Source organism: Lissotriton helveticus, chromosome 7 (assembly GCF_964261635.1).
Source record: "Lissotriton helveticus chromosome 7, aLisHel1.1, whole genome shotgun sequence".
NCBI classification, from domain to species: domain Eukaryota; kingdom Metazoa; phylum Chordata; class Amphibia; order Caudata; family Salamandridae; genus Lissotriton; species Lissotriton helveticus.
The window spans coordinates 1,711,219,708-1,711,236,550 of record NC_136068.1 but is presented as its reverse complement, the minus strand read 5'-3'; the positions used below and the strand labels follow the sequence as shown (position 1 = coordinate 1,711,236,550).

Here is a 16,843-nt window from a genome sequence, read left to right as displayed (position 1 = left end):
ACTGGGTACTGCCTCCCTGCTGGAGGGCCCTGTGAGCTGGCCTGCCTGGGCCCAGCCTTTGCCCCCCATGCCTTCATTCCAAGACTCTTTTGGACATTGAGCTCAAATGCCTGGGAGGCACTATATCTGGATTGCCTGAGTAGCGCTTAATTTTTTGGTTCCTGAAGATTGCTTTGCTGTCCTGAGGCGCAACGCTTCTAATTCCCCCAGCAGTACGAAGCTGCGATCATCTGGGCAAGGGAATCCCCATCGTGGAGATTACCCCACAACCCGCCTTATTTTCGGCGCGGGTGCCCAACCAGCATATTTGCCTTGCTAATATTCCTAGCGGGTGCCCACCGCGCCAGGGACTTTGCTGTGCTTTCTAAACCCCTAGTGGGTGCCCACCCCGCCAGGGACTTGGAATTAAAACGGGAGCCTACCCCGCATTGCCCCCAACCTTGCTAGAAGCACCGCTGCCGTCCCGGGAGTCCCAGGAGCACCACACCGGCTCCCCGCTGATGTCAGAGGGGAGCCACGCTGTGATTGGTGCTCACGCCAGGAGATGCCCGGCAACAGAGAGAGCGTCCTGGAGGACGTCCACGATGGTGGCCTGATTGAGGCTGCCGCATCGGCCCCACGTACAGCCAAACAAAGAAGCAGACGGGAGCCTACCCCACGCTTCTGGATCAACAAGGAGTAAAGCTGGTGCCCGTGAGTAGAGGAGCGGACGGGAGCCTACCCCGCGCTCCAGGACCGGCTGAAGAGGCAACACTCTGCCCTTACCGGAACCAAGTCTGCCGGTGAACAGGAGCCCACCCCGCAGTGAAGAGGCAGCGCGAAGCTCGCAGGGCTCCTTATGGTGAGAGATCCCTGCATGTTGGGAGGAGCACCGTGAGCAGCCCAAGATGCCCGGAGAGAGGAGACCACGAGGGCGTCCCAGGTGAGTGGGACGTTACCCCCCATGGCCGGTCCCTATTTCTCTTGAGCGATCCCGCAGGACAGCGGACCGCTCCAACGTTGGGAGACATTTTTCCTTGTCTTAAACTTAAGAGTCCCCCGTGCGGGGCTCACAAGCACGGTTGTGCCCATTCTCCCTGGTCATCCTGAGCGGTCCCGCAGAGCAGCGGACCGCTACAGCGTTGGGGGGCATTATGCATCTAAGAGCCCCCCGAGGGGGGCTCCCAGGCACAGTTGTGCCGATCCTTACTTTGGGGCTGCAACATTGGGCAAAGTCCATTTTTAGAGTCCTGAAGTGGGGCTGAAACCAGGGGCAGATCCTTGGTTAAGAAGCCCCAGTCGTGGCCCAAGAGGCGCCAGGAGTGCCCAAATCCTTTGCCCATGTTTACCAGCTGCCCTGCTGGATCGCAGGCAAGCTGTGACGTTGGGGCAACTTCATTTTCATTTGGGAGTCCCAGAGAGGGGTTCAAGGGGCACGCTGGTGCCCGTGATCATTCCTACAGCTGCCCAGCACTTAGTGGGCAGCTGCCACGTTTAGGCCTGATCTTTTGCTGCGTGCGCAGCCAGCCCTGACTTTACTGGACATAGGGCGCAGAGTTCTAAATTGGCACATAAGGTGATTTGCGCATGATGTGATGCTGATGGCATAATATGTTTTATGTTGCAGGCTATACTACTGAGTACAGTGTCTGCCAGTAATTGCTGGTGGTGTTCCACATTGACTATATGTTCTATATCTACTGGTGGTCATGCTTTCAGGTATTGCCTAAGGTATTTTATGCTTGTGATGCCAAGTGCGTAATGCGTTATGCTAATGGTTTTTAGATCTCATGTGTTTATGCGTAAAGTGATTGCATGTTTATGCCTAATGTGATTATTACTGCATAGTGTATTCCTAACTTTTACCAGTAGTTACTGGTTGCGCTCTACATTTATTATTTGTGCTACATTTACAATTGGTGATTTGGGATTGTTCTGACAGTGTGCCAATTGGCTCTGTCGTGTGTAAATAATCCCCTGGAAATACTGCCCAGTGCCAGGTGGCACAGTGTATATGTGTGATTATGATCTAATGTGTTTATGGTAATACAAAGGCTATTTTTATATATAGCCTTGTGTGGAGTTCCTTTTTGTGGTGTGCCTAGTGTGCTAAGCTACCAAGGGGGTGAGCAGGGGTTATCTTGGCGTGTAACTCCCTTGTCCTGACTAGAGTGGTGGTCTCTGCCTGGCTTTGGCGCAAGCCTTAGCCAACCAGAGATCCCATTTCTAACACCAGTACTGGAGAGGCACCAGTTGGAGGCTTCAGACTCACAGTAGGCAGAGTCCATGTGCAGGGTACTGGATGGTTTCATCCTTATCTGTCCCAGAGGCTGTGATCTGGAGGCCAGAGAGCTAGACCTTGGAGTCACTCTGGTGGTCCTGGGTTCAAAGTGAAGCTTCAGTTCTTCTTACTTAGGCAGCAAGGCAGCAGAGCAGTCCTTCTAGCTGCAGAGCAGTCCTTCTTCTGAGTCTTCTATAGGTCCAAGAGTGATCTATATACCTGATGCCCACTTGGAGGTGGGAGAAGCTTTTGGAGTTTTCCTCTACAGAGGTGCCCTGCCTCCCCGCCCTCTGTCTGTGGGCACATTAAAGCAGTGAAAGATCTTTTGTGTGTGAGCTGGGCCAGTGCCTTTGAAGTGCATGTATGATCTGTGACAGCTCCACCCACCTTCAAGTCAGAGATGGCCCATCCTGCTAACATTCAGTCCCTCTATTGTGATGTGGTCTGGGAGGGATACACAAAGGCCAACTACACCTAGTAATGAGACCCAAGAGCAGACTGAAGGCACCACATGGTTAGGACATGAAAATGCCAAATTTGTCAAGGTGACATTTTCAGAATTGTGACTTAAAATCCGGTTTTAACATTAAAGAGGATTTTAAATTACAATTCATCAGTTACTAAACATGCCTTTCCTACTTGCAACCAATCAAATATTAGCACGTATCAAATATAATAAGGTAATCGAATGTTATCCTATGGGAGAGGTGGGCTTCACAATAGTGAAAAGCAAATTTGGTAGCTTTTCACTACAAGGACATGGAAAACTTAAAAGTACATGTTCAACCTTTTAAATACAACATACCCTGCCCTATGGGCTGTTTAGGGCCTACCCTAGGGTTGATGTATATGTATTGCACCACCGCTGCCCAGGGGAGCGACTGAGGAGAGCCCTGAGATCAACAACGGGAGCGGTTCTGCGACAGAAGACTGAAGCCAGCCCCCATCGGCTTCGTTAGATACCGGGTGATTACCTCGCTGCGTCTCATGGTGATACAGGCTTGGAGCCATGATCTGATCTAATGTGTGGAGTTCAATCACAAGCAATTCACAAATTTTAGCAAATCGGAAGGGACTGAGACACTTTGTGGACTAATGCATTGCTGCTGAAAGACTCTACGGTCGGACTCAGGGGGCACACAGAGACTTGAGGTATTTGTATTTCTCCTACCCGCCTGCTCACTCTTAAACTACCTCCTCTGTCCAAAATGGCTGGAGCCATAAACCTGTAACCATAAATCCCCCCCCCCCCCCCGTACCTCTGTCCATGAGGCTCCTCAATCTAACTCCCCCACACAGAGATAAGCATTCCTCCCAGATAGCTGGAGCATTGCTGGCTCGGATGAAGGGTGAAACTCCTCCCCCTAGGCCTATAGTAATAGCAGCAGACAGAGGACTAATATCTCCACCTCCCCTGCAGGCATGAAGGAGAGGGGTTGCTGCTCTTCTATGCTGGCTAAGCAACAGCATCAAACAGAGGACTAATGTCTCTACCCCACCTATTTGGCGGACATATTTGACTATTCTCTCTCATGGGCGGATATCCTGGATTAGTCATTTTCCTCTCTATCTAAACACTCGCCAAGAATTAATCACCCTAGACTAATCACAACTACTGAGCATTGGGCTCAGTTAGGTATCTACACCATCTTGTGAAAGAATGCCTGCCTATTATTGTATTATTATACTTTTAACTATATTCTGAAGATATGTAATGCACAGAATGCCACCTCATATATGCAAGAATGTCTGCCTATTATTGTAAGTACACGCCTAGCCTTACTCTGAACATTTGTAATGCAGATTGCTACACCATATCTGAAAGAATGTTTGCCTAGTTTTGCAGTACTGTACCTATACCTGTATGTTGAACATTTTTAATGCGCAGATTGCTACCTCATATACCTTTTACCGCAGTATTATTCTTCTACCTGTATTTCGAACATTTGAAATGCAATGCTATTTCATCTACCTTGGTTGCCAACTAATGTCATTCTGAGTTCTATGATTCTGGATTTTTGATGGTGGCACTACCCCATATATATATCTGGTTGATCACCAGTGACACTGTTGTACTCTATAACCTATTGTAACCTATTGTATGTATATGTTTCTCTGCACACTCTTACATTTGGGATACGCCGATTGATCACTAGTACTTCTTACACCGTGTAACCTACTGCATGCTTTTGTTTTTTCTTGCACATGTGTACCACTAGAGTGCATTCTCCTAGTCCCACCTAAACCATCATCGCAACATGGATCCCCCCCACCCCCCCATTCTCAGTCCCCATTACCCTCTCACCTCCTCTCTTACCATAACTCCCCCTCCCCACAACATGACCAGTCCCAATTCCATTTCCCCTCCTACTCTCACTCCCCACTACCCTTCCTGCACCCCCACCTCGACTATCAGTCTCCCAGCATACACCCTGACCCACCCACCTACGATCATTGCCCTCACTCACACCACCAACTCCCACCCCACACCATCCACACCCCTCCCGCCCAAAAAATCCCTTCTCCCTAACACCTTCCCGCACACCAACACAACGCACACCTCCTCGAACACCAGCCCACGCTCCCACCTGCACACGAATTTCCTGGTCAACCATTCCCCTCAGACGGCCGCCCCCACCTCCACCACCTACCCCACGATGGACAACATCATGGCCACCCTCGCTCAGATCAAAGATGACATACACAACATCAAGGAACTACTCGCCACACACCCCATACGCCCTTCACCCACCTCCCCTCCCAACCTATTCCCTACCCATCCGGTTGACTCACTCACTCAACACGCCCCAAACCGGGCGTCAATACCCGCTCCTAGACGCAGCAAACGCCCTCGTCCCCCTCGTCGCCCCTGCAACACCTCAAACAACTACACCTCCCCGCCCAACGGGTCCTACATCCTTCCGTCGAACTCTCTCACTCAACCTTAATCATTTTTACTAATTGTTTGATTCCCACTTGTTTGACTTTGTAGCCATTTACTTGTGCCATTTACTTGTACTATTTTGTACACAGGTTGGCTCTGTAGCCACCTATTTGTACCATTTATACTATGTGACCTATTGATTTATCTGTCTGACTATGCGTTCCCATGTACTCCTCTTTGTAAGGCGCTCTGATATCCGCAAGGATCTTGTCCGCGCTATATAAAACTTTCAAAATAAATAAATAAATAAATAAATTTAAACAGAAGGTTTAGTTCCGGCAAATGGTTTATTTTGCCAGGTCAAAATTCCGTTTAAAAGTGCGCACACAGGCTGCAATGGCTGCATGAGACATATTTTTAAAGGGTTTCTTAAGTGGGTGGCACCATAGGTGCTACAGGAACACTAATAGCATTTAATTTACGGGCCCTGGGTACATGTAGTACCACTTTACTATGGATTTGCAAGTAAATTAAATGTATCAATTGGGTATAAGCCAATTTCACCATGTTTAAAGTAGAGAGCACAAGCATTTTAGCACTGGGTAACAGTGGTAAAGTGCACAGAGCCCTAAAAGTCAACAATAACAGGATCAGAAGGCACAAGGGGTGAAGGCAAAAAGTTTGGGGGTGACCTTTCAGAGATGAAATGTCCAACAAGCATCCTCTAGCAATGTGCAACAGGTCTCCAGCAGTCTGTGCTCACTTTCTGCAGTGCTATGTCAGTGTTACTATACAAGGCTCAAGCCCTGTGAGTTCACCCTCATCAGTGCCATGTCAGTTCTAAAAGACTCCTGTAGTGGCAGGTCCTGCCATTAGTGCTGCGTCAAGGCTGTAGGGCATCATGAATGTTAGCTGCCCCATGTGCCATGACATCAGTTCTTTAGCAGTGTGAGCTTTCTCCTGCCCTGTCAGTGATATATAACACCAGCAGTATAATCTTTCCTCAGCAGTGTCCTATCAGTGCCACTGGTCAGGACTCCAGAAGTGTGGGCAACCCTCCAGTGCCCTGTCAGTGCTGTAGGGCTCGAGGAATGTTAGCTGCCTCTTCCGTGTTCTGACAGCACAACAGCACCCCAGCAGTGCAAGCACACTCCACCATCCAGTGATACTGTACAAGGCTCTAGCAGTTGAGTTTTTCCTCAGCAGTGCCATGGCAATTCTATAGGACACTAGCAGCGTGTTTGGTCTACAGCAATACCCTATAAGTCCTCTAGAACCCCAGCAGTGTGAGCTGCCGCTGAGCAGCTCCATGTGAGTGCTACAGAATGGAAGCAAGTGTGATCTTACTCAGAGCAGTGACAGGTCACTGCTTTAGAATACCAGCAGTGTGATCTTACTCAGAGCAGTGACAGGTCACTGCTATAGAATACCAGCCGTGTGATCTTACTCAGAGCAGTGACAGGTCACTGCTATAGAATACCAGCCGTGTGATCTTACTCAGAGCAGTGACAGGTCACTGCTATAGAATACCAGCAGTATGATATTACTCAGAGCAGTGCCAGGGGCATAACACAGGCCCTAGCAGCCCCCCAGTGCAGGGGGGTCCCCAAGCTCTTGGGGGCCCCTCAGCACAGCACTCTGGCTGCAGAGCTCCTGTTTGAGCCTGGAGCAGACCCCTCCACATGCCTTGCAGGGAGGCTCCCTCAAGTATCGTTACGCCAGTGAGCATTGCCACATCACTGCTATAGAATACTACCACTGTGGTCTTACTCAGAGCAGTACCAGGTCATTACTTAAGAATACCAGCAGTGTGATCTTACTTAGAGCAGTGCCAGTTACTGCTATATAATACCAGCAGTGTGATCTTACTCAGAGCAGTGCCACGCCAGGTGCTATAGAATACCAGCAGTGTGATCTTACTCAGAGCAGTGCCGGGTCACTGCTATAGAATACCAGCAGTGTGATCTTTCTCACAGCAGTGCCGGGTCACTGCTATAGAATACCAGCAGTGTGATCTTTCTCACAGCAGTGCCACGCCAGGGGCTATAGAATACCAGCAGTGTGATCTTACTCAGAGCAGTGCCGGGTTACTGCTATAGAATACCAGCAGTGTGATCTTACTCAGAGCAGTGCCGGGTCACTGCTATAGAATACCAGCAGTGTGATCTTACTCAGAGCAGTGCCGGGTTACTGCTATAGAATACCAGCAGTGTGATCTTTCTCACAGCAGTGCCACGCCAGGGGCTATAGAATACCAGCAGTGTGATCTTACTCAGAGCAGTGCCGGGTTACTGCTATAGAATACCAGCAGTGTGATCTTACTCAGAGCAGTGCCGGGTCACTGCTATAGAATACCAGCAGTGTGATCTTACCCAGAGCAGTGCCGGGTTACTGCTATAGAATACCAGCAGTGTGATCTTTCTCACAGCAGTGCCACGCCAGGGGCTATAGAATACCAGCAGTGTGATCTTACTCAGAGCAGTGCCGGGTCACTGCTATAGAATACCAGCAGTGTGATCTTTCTCACAGCAGTGCCGGGTCACTGCTATAGAATACCAGCAGTGTGATCTTACTCAGAGCAGTGCCGGGTTACTGCTATAGAATACCAGCAGTGTGATCTTTCTCACAGCAGTGCCACGCCAGGGGCTATAGAATACCAGCAGTGTGATCTTACTCACAGCAGTGCCGGGTCACTGCTATAGAATACCAGCAGTGTGATCTTTCTCACAGCAGTGCCACGCCAGGGGCTATAGAATACCAGCAGTGTGATCTTACTCAGAGCAGTGCCGGGTCACTGCTTTAGAATACCAGCAGTGTGATCTTACTCAGAGCAGTGCCACACCAGGTGCTATAGAATACCAGCAGTATGATCTTACTCAGAGCAGTGCCGGGTCACTGCTATAGAATACCAGCAGTATGATCTTACTCAGAGCAGTGCCGGGTTACTGCTATAGAATACCAGCAGTGTGATCTTACTCAGAGCAGTGCCGGGTTACTGCTATAGAATACCAGCAGTGTGATCTTACTCAGAGCAGTGCCAGTCATTACTATAGAATACCAGCAGTGTGATCTTACTCAGAGCAGTGCCAGTCATTACTATAGAATACCAGCAGTATGATATTACTCAGAGCAGTGCCAGGGGCATAACACAGGCCCTAGCAGCCCCCCAGTGCAGGGGGGTCCCCAAGCTCTTGGGGGCCCCTCAGCACAGCACTCTGGCTGCAGAGCTCCTGTTTGAGCCTGGAGCAGACCCCTCCACATGCCTTGCAGGGAGGCTCCCTCAAGTATCGTTACGCCAGTGAGCATTGCCACATCACTGCTATAGAATACTACCACTGTGGTCTTACTCAGAGCAGTACCAGGTCATTACTTAAGAATACCAGCAGTGTGATCTTACTCAGAGCAGTGCCGGGTCACTGCTATAGAATACCAGCAGTGTGATCTTTCTCACAGCAGTGCCGGGTCACTGCTATAGAATACCAGCAGTGTGATCTTACTCAGAGCAGTGCCGGGTTACTGCTATAGAATACCAGCAGTGTGATCTTTCTCACAGCAGTGCCACGCCAGGGGCTATAGAATACCAGCAGTGTGATCTTACTCACAGCAGTGCCGGGTCACTGCTATAGAATACCAGCAGTGTGATCTTTCTCACAGCAGTGCCACGCCAGGGGCTATAGAATACCAGCAGTGTGATCTTACTCAGAGCAGTGCCGGGTCACTGCTTTAGAATACCAGCAGTGTGATCTTACTCAGAGCAGTGCCACACCAGGTGCTATAGAATACCAGCAGTATGATCTTACTCAGAGCAGTGCCGGGTCACTGCTATAGAATACCAGCAGTATGATCTTACTCAGAGCAGTGCCGGGTTACTGCTATAGAATACCAGCAGTGTGATCTTACTCAGAGCAGTGCCGGGTTACTGCTATAGAATACCAGCAGTGTGATCTTACTCAGAGCAGTGCCAGTCATTACTATAGAATACCAGCAGTGTGATCTTACTCAGAGCAGTGCCAGTCATTACTATAGAATACCAGCAGTATGATATTACTCAGAGCAGTGCCAGGGGCATAACACAGGCCCTAGCAGCCCCCCAGTGCAGGGGGGTCCCCAAGCTCTTGGGGGCCCCTCAGCACAGCACTCTGGCTGCAGAGCTCCTGTTTGAGCCTGGAGCAGACCCCTCCACATGCCTTGCAGGGAGGCTCCCTCAAGTATCGTTACGCCAGTGAGCATTGCCACATCACTGCTATAGAATACTACCACTGTGGTCTTACTCAGAGCAGTACCAGGTCATTACTTAAGAATACCAGCAGTGTGATCTTACTCAGAGCAGTGCCACGCCAGGTGCTATAGAATACCAGCAGTGTGAATTTACTCTGAGCAGTGCCACACCAGGTGCTATAGAATACCAGCAGTGTGAATTTACTCTGAGCAGTGCCATGCCAGGTGCTATAGAATACCAGCAGTGTGATCTTTCTCACAGCAGTGCCACGCCAGGGGCTATAGAATACCAGCAGTGTGAATTTACTCTGAGCAGTGCCATGCCAGGTGCTATAGAATACCAGCAGTGTGATCTTTCTCACAGCAGTGCCGGGTTACTGCTATAGAATACCAGCAGTGTGATCTTACTCAGAGCAGTGCCATGTCATTACTATAGAATACCAGCAGTCTGACCAGTGCGCCTGGTAACTAATGCCTGAGTGATGGTCTTTTGACAGTTCAAGGGGATCCATAGAAAAATCTTCATAAGAGCTTTAACTGCAAAACTTTCCCCACAGAGTGCTTTGACTTGGTCCTGCATGGTGAGTCAGTCGTCTATGAGAATGCCCAGATTTTTTATGACCCCTTTTGGTTCTGGGGCATCGCCGAGTGTCCCAAGTCACCAGGTATTGTTCCAAATTAGGTGAGCTCCTCCAAAGAGCAATATCTCCGACTTCTCAGCATTCAATTTCAGGCAGTGTTCTGGCATCCAAACTTCTGTTTCTGACAGACAGTTAATTACATTATTTCCAGTATCCTCGTGCCTTTCTTTAAAAGCAATTAAGAGCTGTGTATCGTCGGCGTTGGAGCAGATGTTTAAGCCTCATTTCCTGCCTTTTTTGGCCAGAGATGAAGCATAGGCATTACACAGAGTGGGACTCAGAGAAGCTCCCTGCGAGACGCCATGGTTAATGTTTTTAGAGGTAGAGGGAAAGAGTTAACAACGCGGTCACTACACCGCAATGCTGTTACAATGCGGTCGTTACAACGAGCGCGATGTAACCACGCTATGCCATTACAACGCAAGTCTTTACATCGACTTGCGCTAGAAGGCGTGCTAACATTACAAATAGTGTAGTTTACTATCCCAACACCTTCCCTACTGTTAAGTGGACTGGAGTTGGAATAGTAAATTACACTTTTCTAATGTTAGCACGCCATCTAGCGCAAGTCGATGTAAAGACTTGCGTTGTAATGGCATAGCGTGGTAACATCGCAGTCATTGTAATGACTGCGATGTAACGGCACACGTTGTAATAACTAGCGTTGTTCCGTCATACATCCATTTGGACTCTCTGCACTCTGTTACGTAAAAAGGAATTAAACCATTGGGGGGCTGTTGAGTGAAGGCCTTTTTCATGCAGGGTATATAATAGAAATTCATGGGATACAGTATTGAAGGACGTCGATAGGTCTAAAAGGATCAAGGCGGCCGCTTTGCCTTGGTCCACCAAGGATTTAATATTGTCCAATACTGCAAGACGTGTGGCATCTGTACTATTTGAAGCTCTGAAACCAGTCTGCGGCGGGTTCAGGAGTTTGTCAGATTCCAGAAAATTAACCAGCTGTTTGTTGATCAGTCTCTCCAAAACTTTGGATGGGTAGGGAAGTTGGGAGATAGGTCGGTAGTTTGGAGGGTTATGGGCCTCCATGTCAGTGATAAAGGACACCCACAGTGTGCGCATCATCCGTGCAGTACTATGTCAGTGATGTAGGACACCCCCAGTGTATGCATACTCCGAGCAGTACTGTGTTTGTGCTTTAGGACACCCCCAGTGTGCGCATCCCCCCATATTTCTCCACACATGGCACTGTGGAGGACTCCTGCAGTGTGAGATGCCCTAAAGTGCCTTGTCAGTGTTTTAGGATCACATATTCTCTGCCTGGAAGCTGCTTTCTGCTGTGAGCTTATTTCACACTCTTCTTCTTTCTTTGCCCTTTCCTCCTGTTCCGCCTAGTTGTGCATGGAACCTGATGACTGCATAGAATGTTGGGTGCTTGCTTCTTGTCAGTTGGTGTCAGCAGGCTGAGCAGGAAGGATATACTGCTCCTGGTGGGGCATACTTTATAGCCTAATTACCATCTTGGCTTACCTTAAGCTTCCTGTAACTTACCTACAAATAAAGTTACTACTTGGAATCAACTACCTGACTTCTTGGAGATTCATACCTTGTGACACTTTCCATTTACACAATTAAAAAAAAATCAACACTTTGTAATATTTTTTTATTAAATATAAATATTCGGACAATACATTTACAGCTTTATTTAAAAAAAATCTTCCCTTGGATATATAAAATACAACTTTACAGCCAGGAAAATAGTGACAGAAGAAACACAAAATAATAGGTTCTTTTCCAGCTGCTTGTTCGCTTACATGAACTGCAGGTACTTGAGAAAGGGGGGCAGGGAACTGGGGTTGGGGCGGGAGATGGCGGTTGATAGAGAGATTTGATCCTTCCAGTTAAGGCATGTGGGTGTGAGTGAACACACCAGGCTTTTTCAAAACTTTCTTCTAGCTCCCTCGCGCCTCACTCACCACTCATATTAAATATTATTTGGAGCGAGTCCCATTATTCGGATAGCAGTGTCATTTCAGGCTGGCCTCAGCAGCACCATGGATTAATTAAGTCACATTTTTGGGGAAACATCTTTTCCTTGACAAAAATCTAATATTTTTGCCCCAATCACTCACTTTTTAGACCTGTGGTCCTGTGACCTTGAGCTGTGTGAACTCCTGTTTCTACGCCCAGGTATTCCAAAAAACAATTTATAGGAATGTTATTACAAGTACAAATTTGGAAGGTGGTTGTAAATTTAATAAAGTGCAATAGGAAAAAATCAGTGTCTGAGACCACACGTGCGCCAGCCCCCAGGGTCAAGGCACAAGCAGGGGCTGTCAGTAGGAAAATTGCCACCAAGTAAAACACCCACTTTCAATCTTTAGATGTTACCAGCAAAAGCTCAAAATACAATTTAAAGAAGAATCTAACTTATACTGCCAAGGTCAGCCATCTCTATGGATGGTTTTCTACTTATAAAAGAAGGCAGGGGTGTGCTCCAATCACCCACCGCCTACAGCCCCACACAGGAAACACTCTGACACCGGAAACATCCCCACGCAGGAAACACCCCCACACAGGTTTGCCTCACAAATCTTGGTCAGGATTCCAGGGTGCAATATTTTATTGTACTCCAGGGGTGGGGGAAAGAGGGAAGGACTTTAGGGGTGCGTGGTGCTGGCTTTGTCAGGGTGTTTTTGTTATTCTTACCCAGCCAATCACATACAGCCTTGGGGAAGTGAAGAGATTTATGATCCACAGCTAAAGCTCCCAGAATGCTTAGCCAACGTGCTGTCGACTACAATGTAGGAATGGCTGAAGGAGTTGCACGTGACACAGGAGGCTGTATCACGTGACAACACGTGCATATTCACAATGAAGACGTTGCTGATTTTGCTGCATTGGGTATTACCTCCACTCCACAGGAGCAGGCCCAGAAATTGCAAACATTATCTAGCAGTAGAAGCATGTAGGGGTGGTGCAGGAACCCTACGCCAGGAAGCTGCAGGAATATTTACAGTTTTGAAAACAAGGCGAAACCTGTTGTGCTTTGAGGAGAGATCTCCCCTTCGCCTTCGGTCAATACATTGTACACTCCAGCTTTTTCAGACTGCACACTTACATGCTCCTAAGAGCAGCCTGGGGCAGCGTGTTTCAACATTTCAAATGCATTATGGGGAACGTAGTCCCTAGCTCCCCCATCGCACTCAACAAAGACCAAAAAGGTCGTGAAGCTGTCAACCTCTAAATATAAGGAAAAACAGGCCTAATGGAGGTAAGGAATGGAGGAGACATGGTAGTTATAGCTTCTTCCAGAAAGAGAGAGAGCAATAAATATCATACATGCTGCAGTCAGAGACACAATCAAATATTCTCTGATTTTTAAGAAGCAACATTCCCTGGCAAAGCTCTTAACACAATGATTATTTGATGACCAAAGCTAGGCTCAAATGTTGAACAGCATTGCCATCTAGCGGTCAAATAGGCTCATTGCAGGCAAAATGCAGTACACAAATACACAATGTATTTTACACGCCTATGCATAGACAGACTTGTTAATCAAATCTATATAAAGACATAAAATAGACAAAAAACACATGCACCCGTAAGAAGTGTAATACCACACCTATTCTCAAAGACAAATGAGGGCAGGTGCTTCAAAGCTTTAGAGATGCATAAAGCTGGGTTTCTAGGCACTCTCTTGAAATATATTCATGTGGGTACCCAATTCCAAGAGAATTTTGAAGAAGATAAAAGGAAGGGGAAGGGACATCGCAGTGCTGGTGGTCGAGAGAAACGCCCAATACGACCAATTGGAGGTTTCTCTGCCTTTGGTGTTGTTTTGGTTTTCCCTACAGGTGGGAGGCGGACACAACCGTGTCGGTGACACAGATGTCATAGGATGAGGAGGGATAACATGAGGATGCAGGTTCCAGCATCAGGTCCAGACACATCCACACCACCTCGTGACATTTACAGCCCTTCCTGCCCAAATCTTTCTGCGGGAACCTTCCGTGGCCAACAGTCCAGACTCACGCTTGCGAGTGTGGGGTACACAGGACTGGGGAGGAGGGTGTTGGAAGCACAGGGTAAGGCACAGGGAGAAAAGTCTGGAGCTGGCGGCCAGGTGAGGGCTGTAGCGGCTGCCAGTGAAAGGCGGAAGACAACCTGCCAAGGCCCTCACCTTCCCCTCCATCTTCTATGTAGATACAACACTGACAGCCGGGATGAACTTTGCCATCTAGAGGCGTGATGAGGGTACATCTGTGCAATCACAGTCTTGGCAATGTCAACTCCAATGAACCATGCGGCCACGTCCAGTAAATGTCCACACAGGAACAAAGATCGGCAAATGACCATGTTCAAGACGGAGAACAGAAAAGTCCTCCCAGTTACCAGCCTGCAGCGGTCACCCAGTCCAGCCGCCATCTTGAAGGGCAGATTTCATTGGTCTGTCCAGATGTCTTGCTTTATATTGCAGCCAATAGGAGGAAACCAGCTACAGCTACAGCAGGAAGTGATGTCACAAAGCAGAATCTGGCATTTACTAAGCCAATATGTTCATCAGAGTCTGTCTACCATGGCCACTGTAGACTCATACATGCGTTTGCATGCGCTGTTGGGCAGCAGGACGGCCATAGTCGCACTGCTGGGAGAGGGAGGTGTAGGAGAAGTGTGATGACATCGACGTCTTGCTGGGCTGTTCCACTTGCTCAAAACTATTCCCCTTCTCATACGTGACAGGCTTGACGTAGCTGGAGAAGGCCCGGGTGTATGGGGCAGTGAGGTAGGAGGCGCCCCCATAGACAGAATCCTGTGGGTAGAGGCGCTCGTGCGGGTCGTAGTTGGCGCGAGAGGCCACTGTGCCCAGAGTGTAGTGGTGGCGGTATTCATACAGCTTGGGCTGGTTGTTGGGCGGTGGGTGTAAGGTGCTGTGATTGATGGCTGGGGGCCCATAGATGGCACGTGGGGGGGCACCATAGTCTGAGAAGCCGCTGGTGAGGTGGGAATCCTCGTGCGCACGGACCTTGTAGTATCCATTGGTGGGGTCCTGGAAAGAGAAAAACACAAGAGTTTTGAGTGAAAACGTGGACTTTGATTTACTCAGGAGTCGACAGTGGGAGCATGGTGTCTGCGTAGGGTATCTATTTCAGGAACAGTTTAGAAGAATGCATAAAAATCACCACAGGACATTACAGTGAAGACATTTCAGTGCTACTACGTGAAGCACTTTTTTTATCTGCGCACTCTTTCTCACAATACACCAGTCTTGCTGCTGTTCAAGGGAGCCCCCTAGAGTTAAGGCCGGTACTCCATTAAGGCCTCTGAAGGGAGCCACCGTGCAGTGTCGGTGGAGAGGCCACAAGAGGGCAGCAGAGTGCAACAACAGCTTTGAACACCTAAATGGAAAATAGAATTTGGTCTGGGACTACTAGCGCTGCGTGGTCCCAGGGGAAGTTGTGCGCTACTTCCTGCTGTAGGGCGAAATAAGAAATGTGGGGCCTCATTTATGAGAAATGACGCATCGCTGCGTGAAAGCAGCGATGCGTCACTTCTCAGTGCGCACTCCTTGCGACATACCTGATGCGTCATATTTAATGTATGACGCATCATGTCGCAAGAAGTTACAGATACGTCACTGTAAGCGCAAAAGTGACGCATTGCTGGAGTGTGTCACAAAAGTGACGCAACTCCAGCAATGCGTCCTTCCACATGGGGAAAGGGCCCTTACGTCAGCCTTATGCCTGCTGTAAGGCAGGTACAAGATTTTGACGCAACAACGTCCTAGAAGTGACGCAGTGAAATCTCATATATTTCACTGCGTCACTTCTACGAGGCTTTTTGCAGGGGAACGTCCCCCACTGCATACATTATACCTGATGCGGGTATGATGTAGCGCAGGAGTTTACAAAGTGACGCATCTGCTTAGATGCGTCACTTTGTAAATAGTGAGCAACAGGAGGCATGTTTTACGCCGCCGATGCGTCACAAAAAGTGACGCATCGGAAGCGCAAAACTGACGCAAGGCCTCATAAATGAGGCCCGTGGGCTGTGGGGTGAAACACCGTTTGCTTCTGCTTGCCGAACAGTGGAGTGGGACCAGGGGGCAGATTTATGAAGGCCTTGCGCCGCCGGTGCGTCACTTTTTCCCATGTTAAAAATGACGCACCGGCGGCGCAAGGCCTTCATAAATCTGCCCCCAGGAGTTTCGGCCTGTGAAAGGACTCTACTACAATTAGCCAGAGGTCCTTCCAGGGCAGCTTGCAGCAGACAGAAGTTGCAGCTTTCTGATGAGAGGTGCAACGGAGGCGAACGAGTTCAAGGAGTGGTGGTGAGGACATGACGGGTGGAGAGCTGGAAATAGGGAAAGTGTGGGAAACAAGCAGAAGATGGTGAGGCGGTGAGCAAAACTCGGATGGAAGTGCGTGGGGAGAAGAGGGTTCAAGAAAGGAGCATGGTGCAGGGTTTAATAGAGACAAGTAGAAGTCAGAGAGTAGAAGAGGGTTGATACAGTGAGTCTCCCTTGTCACAGGCACTACAGTGCATGCCAATGCATGACAACAATGCTGTCCTGGGTGCTTTACCATTGTCATTCTGTGTTTATTTTAGGAGCTGCTACTATCACCGACTGACAATTAGGTAGCTCTATTGCTACTACCACTGCCAGCAGGGGACATGACACTAGTGCAACAGTGCCACCTAGTGGGCAGTCACAGAAAGCCACTGGCTGAAGAACGGAGGGAGCAGAGCAGACTAGCTCATTATCACAGGAGTCACTAAAATCTTTCTCTGTTACAGGTAGGAAAAGCAATAAATCATAACTGAAGAGACAGAGCATGAAACAAGCAGAGGAGAGGGATAACATGAAATGAAGAAGGA

The 16,843-nt window shown here is 48.6% G+C and overlaps 1 protein-coding gene across 1 annotated transcript in view; it reads right to left on the bottom strand.

Moving 5' to 3' along the window:
* Window positions 1–11,612: 11,612 nt before the first annotated feature.
* The window catches only part of KIRREL2 (kirre like nephrin family adhesion molecule 2), a 68,320-nt gene continuing 63,089 nt past the window's right edge, over window positions 11,613–16,843 (bottom strand). Inside the window, exon 15 of the mRNA XM_078655395.1 lies at window positions 11,613–15,014. Coding sequence (XP_078511521.1) covers window positions 14,559–15,014 — 456 coding nt within the window. The 3' untranslated portion in view covers window positions 11,613–14,558. The remainder of the gene's footprint in view (window positions 15,015–16,843) is intronic.